This window comes from Sinocyclocheilus rhinocerous, unplaced genomic scaffold (assembly GCF_001515625.1).
Source record: "Sinocyclocheilus rhinocerous isolate Xijiao unplaced genomic scaffold, SAMN03320098_v1.1 scaffold1090, whole genome shotgun sequence".
NCBI lineage: Eukaryota > Metazoa > Chordata > Actinopteri > Cypriniformes > Cyprinidae > Sinocyclocheilus > Sinocyclocheilus rhinocerous.
This window is the reverse complement of record NW_015665008.1, coordinates 62,150-69,481: the sequence shown is the minus strand read 5'-3', so window position 1 is coordinate 69,481 and position 7,332 is coordinate 62,150. Positions and strand designations below refer to the sequence as shown.

Sequence of the window (7,332 nt, the reverse complement as noted above, 5' to 3'; positions counted from 1 at the left end):
CCGTTCGTTTCCCCCCATCCAAATGGAGGAATGAGCGATGTTAATCGCCGTGGCTGAGGCGAACCCCAACCCGATTCTCTACACAAGGGCATTCGTGCCGCTCGCCCTCGCCAGCTCCCTCGAGGGAGAAACCTTCCTGACGCTGTTCCGGATCAGGATAACCTACCATCTTCCCGCGGAGCTCCCAGACACCACCAACCTCGGCTGGAAGGAGAGAGTCATCCGGTGTCTGGAGAGCTTCCGATCCCGATCCGGGACCTTATTTGGTCCTTCCAGTTCCTTTTCACATTATTGTTATCACCTGTTCCTTGTTATTAGTTATCCCCATCACCTGTCTGCCCCTCATGATCTACCCTATTTAGTTCTAGCCCGTTCAGTTCTCCCTGGCCTGGAATTGTAGGTCAATGTCAACTCTTTGTGCTATGTGTGATTCCCCGTGATTGAATTAAACTCCTTCGTTTTGTATTCCTGGTTCCCGTGCTCTTCACACTACCACCGACCGTGACATCTGGTGCACTATGTTAGGTAGGTTATTCCAGAGTATGAGCTCCCTCGAGGGAGAAACCCTCCTGACGCTGTTCCGGATCGGGATAACCTACCATCGTCCCGCGGAGCTCCCAGACACCACCAACCTCGGCTGGAAGGAGGCAGTCATCCGGTGTCTGGAGAGTTTCCGATCCCGATCCGGGACCCATCTGCCGGCCGTTCCCGAGTCAAGTAAGCCGGCCGTTCCTCAGGCAAGACCGCCGGACGATAAGGTGGCAAGCCCGCCAGACGTTAATGTGGCAAGCCCATATCACCTGTTCCTTGTTATTAGTTATCCCCATCACCTGTCTGCCCCTCATGATCTACCCTATTTAGTTCTAGCCCGTTCAGTTCTCCCTGGCCTGGAATTGTAGGTCAATGTCAACTCTTTGTGCTATGTGTGAAAATATATGAGTAAATTCAAAATAATTTGAGCGTAAATGGACCTTCCCAAAAGATTTACAAATGCATCTTAAACCTCAAACTCCTGGGGGTTTATTAGAGCTTGAGTTGAAGCCACTTCCTCGAACCACTCCACTATTAAAAATATTATTATATTACTACAGTGTTATTAGAATGTAATGCCATGAATTAGCATGAATTATTTGAATACAAATAATTTACATAAAAACATCAAAAAAAAGAACATCATTCTGCTCGTGTTTCATGAATGAGGCCCACCCCAGATGGTGGATCAGCACCTAGAGATGACCTCTACAGCCCTGAATGTCAGTGGAGACCAGGACAACTAGATGAGCCCCAGAGACAGATCCCCAATGAAGAACTTGTCTCCTAGACGGCCGCCGGGACAAGACCACAGGAACCAGATGAGTCCTCTGCACAATGCGACATTGCTGCAGCCTGGAATTGAACTGCTGGCCAGAGGAGAACTGGACTTTCTCCCAAGGTTTTTTCTCCATTCTGTCACCGATGGAGTTTTGGTTCCTTGCCGCTGTCGCCTCTGGCTTGCTTAGTTGGGGACACTTAATTTCCAGCGATATCGTCGACTTGATTGCACAGATACTATTTAAACTGAACTGAGCTGGATTAACACTCTTTTCCTATTTAATACTGTAAAGTTGCTTTGACACAATCTGTATTGTTAAAAGCGCTATATAAATAAAGGTGACTTGACTTGACTATGGCTGCTGTTGCATCATCCAAGTGGACGCTGCGCATTGGTTGTGGTTGAGGAGATTCCACCCCTCACAGTGTAAAGCGTTTCGAGTGTTGAGTAAAGTGCTATATAAATGTAATGATTTATTGTTTATTATAAAACAACTGATTCATCAAATGACAAGCAAAGTCTGCCAAATGCATGAAAATCTGTCAAATGCAAAATTCTGATTTTTTTCAGTAAGGTTTTGTAGTGTAATGGAGACCCTGTGAATTACTAAAGTGTCATGAGGTGCACGCATTGGATCTCATTCATGAAACATACGTAAATATATGAGTAAATTCAAAATAATTTGAGCGTAAATGGACCTTCCCAAAAGATTTACAAATGCATCTTAAACCTCAAACTCCTGGGGGTTTATTAGAGCTTGAGTTGAAGCCACTTCCTCGAACCACTCCACTATTAAAAATATTATTATATTACTACAGTGTTATTAGAATGTAATGCCATGAATTAGCATGAATTATTTGAATACAAATAATTTACATAAAAACATCAAAAAAAAAAAAGAACATCATTCTGCTCGTGTTTCATGAATGAGGCCCATTCTGTTGTGGTTCATGCATCAAGCTTAAATAAGGATTAAAGGAAAAGTTCATCATCAAATTAAAATGTTGCTTGTACATTTTTTTTTAACTAGGGCTGTCAAGCTCCAAAATGACAAACACGCACGAGTGAATCAGAATCAGATCCAGTTTCATTTTCATCAAACAAGAGACTGCATTTAACAAAAGTTAAATTTACGTGTTATTAAACAACTTGACTTAAGAAACATTAGTCAATACCTGGTGGTATTCTGAAAGAATGTTGTGCATGTCCTCCACCTCCTCACTAGAGATCTGCTTGACAATTAGTGTACGGTCATATGATGTCAACACCAATCCCGCTTCCTGACTCTTGCCATCCTTTCCTGGAGGACTACTTGTAAGAGAAACCTGAAATACACATATAGAAATTTGGAAACAGCACATTACAGTCATTCAAAATCATTGCATCACCCCATCAGGGTGATGCTTGACCCACTCCCCTTTGCGCCGGTGTTCTGATTGCCCTGTCAGAGTTTATTCTGTGGTAACCAACTGTATGTACACTATCCCTTATTTATCATCCTCTAGGTAAGCTCGGCAACTTCCTTGAGCATCTAGGCATTCTGCTGTCCTCTTTTCCTGAGGATGGCACCCTACTGGTAGTCCTTGGTTGTTTTAACATTCACCTGGACAAACTTTCTAGCTTTTCTGGCCTTGCAAGATGTTTGATCTTAAAGAAACACACCACAAAGCAGGGAAAAATCTAGACCTCATCCTTTCCTGTAATTGTATCTGTTGTGTTCCTGCCATGTCTGTTATGAGCCCTCATTAGTTACCATGGTTTCTGATTAGTTAATCCTTGTCCAGCTGTTCCTGTTTAGTTCCCTCATTTACCATGTGTGTACTTATAGTCCTGATTCTGTTCTATCCTTTGTCGGTTATTTGCTTATGTTATGTGTTGTACCAAATCAGTATTCTCAGTAAAGTCTGTTTGGAAGTATGCATCTTCGTTTGCTGTCCTCATTCCTCGACAACCCGTGACAGGGATGTCAATCCCGTGGCAGAAACAGAGAAACAAATAGAGACATAATTAGCGTAGCTACTGTTCCAACCAAGCAAAATTGATTTGTTTAACCCAAGCTAAAGAATAATAATGTGCATTTGATCAGATATAACTGCAGTACAAGATTATGAGATGCATTATTATTATTTTTTATTATCAGCATTTTTATTGTTTTTTTTTTCTCTTTCTTTTTTTGCTCATTGAAAAGCCTCCCGTGGACTAGTGTTGAAAATTAGCCTGTGTGCTAAAACACTTAAGCAAGTGCATATGGTTTGTCCAATGTAACTGTGATGTCCATGTCAAATAAAAATGTAATAATAATAATAATTGGTTGAGTGAGCAGTCCAATGGTGGTGATATCTTCCACTGATGGACGTGCTGGAAAGCAATGCAGTGGGAAAGGAGTCAGAATCCTTGAACACAAAGTGGTGTAGGATGCTGATCCACTGGAGTATGCAAGTATTATAAGAAAATAAAAAAACAAAGGCTTTCTATAGAATATGCTCTGTGGGTAAAATGTAGATTCTGTCTGGGCTACTAGGTGCTTGCAATGCGCTGTGACATAAAACTCCTTATAAAGAATTATAAAATAAAATAAAGAAAGCACATTTTATAAGCGGACATACATAATGCAGAATACATTGGCAAATGCCTCATGCAAACATAAAAGCAAATGATAGCCACCATTCAAATGTAGTTGAGCACATGTGACCTAAAAAACACCTATGAAGTCCTTTGTATAGTAGGCCTACCTGACCTGATTCATGCAAATAATGCAAAAGAGAGGCTTTCTGCAGAGTTTTTGCAAACTCACAGCAAAATGTTGTGTGGAACAATTGTGATGTTCAAACTCGATTTTGATTCACATGTAACTTTTTAAAGTACAGATAAAGTACAGTTGAACTATGCTCAAAAATAACACAGGGATTTTTCATCTTCTCACGCAATCAGACTTAAACTGTACAAAAAATTCATACCAGATAATCCTGATGTTCAACTCCAAATCGCTCTCGCAGATTCCGGAACACCAGTGGGCAGTACTCCTTAAACTTAAAATGTCCAGGGAGGTTTTCCCTGAAAATTTACAAATAAATAAACATTGTGGATTTTAACAGCATAAGTGCACCTCTAATAATTCTAACAAACCAACTTAACAGTAAGGAAATAAAATATTAAAAGGCAAACTTATTTTATTTTATTGAATTTTTTTTTGCTCACTGGGTGATTTAAGACATTATGGGTGTTAACACTTATTCGTTTCTCCTGGTTCTTTTAGTCCGGACCAAAAAAGAAAGTCCTGTCATTTAGTGTCATTTGTAACACTGAACCTAAAGATACAAAAGGCATAAGGACAAGACTACAGCCTGTTTGGACAGAATTTATGATGTATATTTTGTGTCAGATCTAACAGAACAATGCTCCAAAACAATGCTGTGTGCTGGGCTAAATGCACTAATTGTATGTTTGTATATGGTGGTATTTTTACCACCTGGTGAAAAGCTTACAAAATGTGTAGAAGAGTAAAAACAGCACCAAGAATTCCTCTGTTGCACTCGCAAAATAAAATCTGCTGCAACGAGAATAAGGCGGTTCCAAACTCTAATGGGTTTTGGTTCATTTAGATGTCTTTGGTTCATGTTGTGTCTATATTTTAGTCAAAATGCCTCAGAGAAGGTGGGTCTCGTCTGCTTTGGTGCTCACTGTGCTTCAGATGCCAGCATTCACACTTTATATTTATTTATCTATTTATTAATATAATTAAATTTAATATTTGTTTTACCTTTATGTTTACTGCAGAAACCACACACAATAACATATACTGTCAAGATTACAGTATAGCATTGAATATTTACAAATACTCCATGGAAGATTGAGCATGGCATGCCATGTGTCTAAATAAACAATAATTTTTTGTTCTGGTGTTTTTGCTAATTAATAATAAGAACTGTGACTAATATTGCATTTCAGTGAGGTCACAAGTTTGGACTGTTTGCCAGCAACCCCCCACCACCATAATAATAATAATAATTAAAAAAATCATACCAGGGCGGATTATGAGTTTTAAAAAGCGTTGTGCAGTTCATAGTGCAGCCACATAAAATGGTCTAAAAACTGTGACTATGAGACCAGATATGTCTAGATTAATCAAACTACATAAACAAGTATTTGCCATGTATCTATGTAAATGTAGCCAACCTTATCTAGTCATCTTTTGTACTGCACTAAACCAAAGCTCTGCCAAATAGTAATTCGTGATGACATGAGTCAACTGTGCTAAATGTAGTAAAATTGTTGAATACTTCAACATACTTGTTGAATAAATGGTTGTTGACTTTCATTTTTATGTTGGCTTTGAAGTCATCTGGAAGTAGCATTACTGGCATAGGCACTTGAAAGAGGTCGTTTATCTGCAAAGGTTAAATGCAGGTTAAAATATTATTGTGTTTATGTTGGTGTTGATATTAATTAAAGCCATTCTCCCAATGCCATAACAATAATAAGTAATGTAGATTATACTTAAGCAATTAAGCAACATAACAATTTCAAGCACTAAAGCAAAAGCAAACAGTAGGTAATTGTTTTCAGATATAGAATAAAGGTCTGCAGTAACATACCGTGTGATTGATGCCCCACATAAACACAGTCAAGATGGGATCGCTGGCCCAGAATACTTCCACTTTTTGATGTACAAAATGTTTTTTCTTGCTTTTTGTTCGTGAAAGTCTTCTTGCTGACCTTGAAACTGCCCCCATCTTACCAGGAGAAGACATAATTGCAGAAATGTACTCAGATAATCATAGACCGAAACAATAACTTGCCACCTCAGTTGTGATGGTGAATGTCTTGAAATTCCAGGATATATTAAAGACTGCAACCAAGTGAACCTAGCCAGTAGAGGATAACCTGCTCCGCTGACTTGCTCCAAATGAAGCTGGAGAGAATTAAACTTGATCCAAAACAGTCACATGCCGGATCAACATTTCTTTCGGAAGTGAGTAGTTTTTCTTGTAGATGAATTAACCCTCCTAGACAAATAATTGTCAAGCAGTTGAACGATTTTCATTAAGAGTTTTCTTCATGAGTTCAGTACTAGTAAAAGAGCAAAAGCGATGCACTGTTGTGCACTGTGTGTGCTGAGGTGGCCAGTGAGGCGGTTAGTTTTGTTGACACAGTCAAATGTGTGCTTACCATTCGTGCAGAGACCGAGTTCAGGTTACCAACAGAAATAAACTGCATATAGAGCAAATGTGCTCTATGCAGCACCTGCACAATTACATAACTCTAACATTTCTAAAACATGCAAGAAGCAGCATGTTGATGTTTTTTTAATATATGCAATATATATTTAAATAAGTGAAAAATGTCAGTTGTACAGAGAAGCATGATAATGTTTATAATATCCAGTGTTGGGCAAATTACTCTGAAAATGTAATCAAATTACTGATTACTGATTACTCCTTTTAAAAGTAATCACGTTACTGTTCTGATTACTTTATTTCAAAAGTAATTAGTAATTAGTTACATTACTAGTTACGTTACTTTTTTCTCCATGAAATTTATGAAATCCCAGTATACACGCTCCCGATAAATATTTGTTATTAAAGCATCAACATTCACAGAACACTGTTATTTTTAACTAAAGCAAGCGGCTGCTGCGTGCATGGTTTGGCATGACAGAATGCCAGCAAAGAGTGCTGCATTTATAATCTCTAAAAGATATCTCATCTCAGTTCAACGCAATCTCTGTTATAACACAATAAATATATGCATAATGAATCTTTCATAATGTCTACAATTCGTGTGTTATAATGAGAGGATTCGTGAACACGCAAATTTCAGCACTGCATTGCTCAACGCTGCAAACACGTGTTATAGCCTAAATAGAAGCTCTGGGCGGTTCTGGGGGGCCAGTGCCCCCCTGCCAACAAACTTGGCCCCCCTTTGGCCCCCCCTAAATTTGGAATCATATCACACCAAACAATTGTGGGTGAAATGCGCAGTTTGTCCTGTAAATTATGCATATAAAAAAGAAAGACATC

General features: G+C 38.9%; 1 protein-coding gene across 1 annotated transcript in view; it reads right to left on the bottom strand.

Annotated features, from left to right (window-relative positions):
* The window catches only part of pip4k2cb (phosphatidylinositol-5-phosphate 4-kinase, type II, gamma b), a 27,425-nt gene extending 21,297 nt beyond the window's left edge, over nucleotides 1-6,128 (bottom strand). Inside the window, exons 1-4 of the mRNA XM_016541845.1 lie at nucleotides 5,908-6,128; nucleotides 5,603-5,700; nucleotides 4,270-4,366; nucleotides 2,488-2,637 (exon numbers count right to left, since the gene is read on the bottom strand). Of these exons, the coding sequence (XP_016397331.1) occupies nucleotides 2,488-2,637; nucleotides 4,270-4,366; nucleotides 5,603-5,700; nucleotides 5,908-6,063 (501 nt within the window). The 5' untranslated portion in view covers nucleotides 6,064-6,128. The remainder of the gene's footprint in view (nucleotides 1-2,487; nucleotides 2,638-4,269; nucleotides 4,367-5,602; nucleotides 5,701-5,907) is intronic.
* Nucleotides 6,129-7,332: the final 1,204 nt, after the last annotated feature.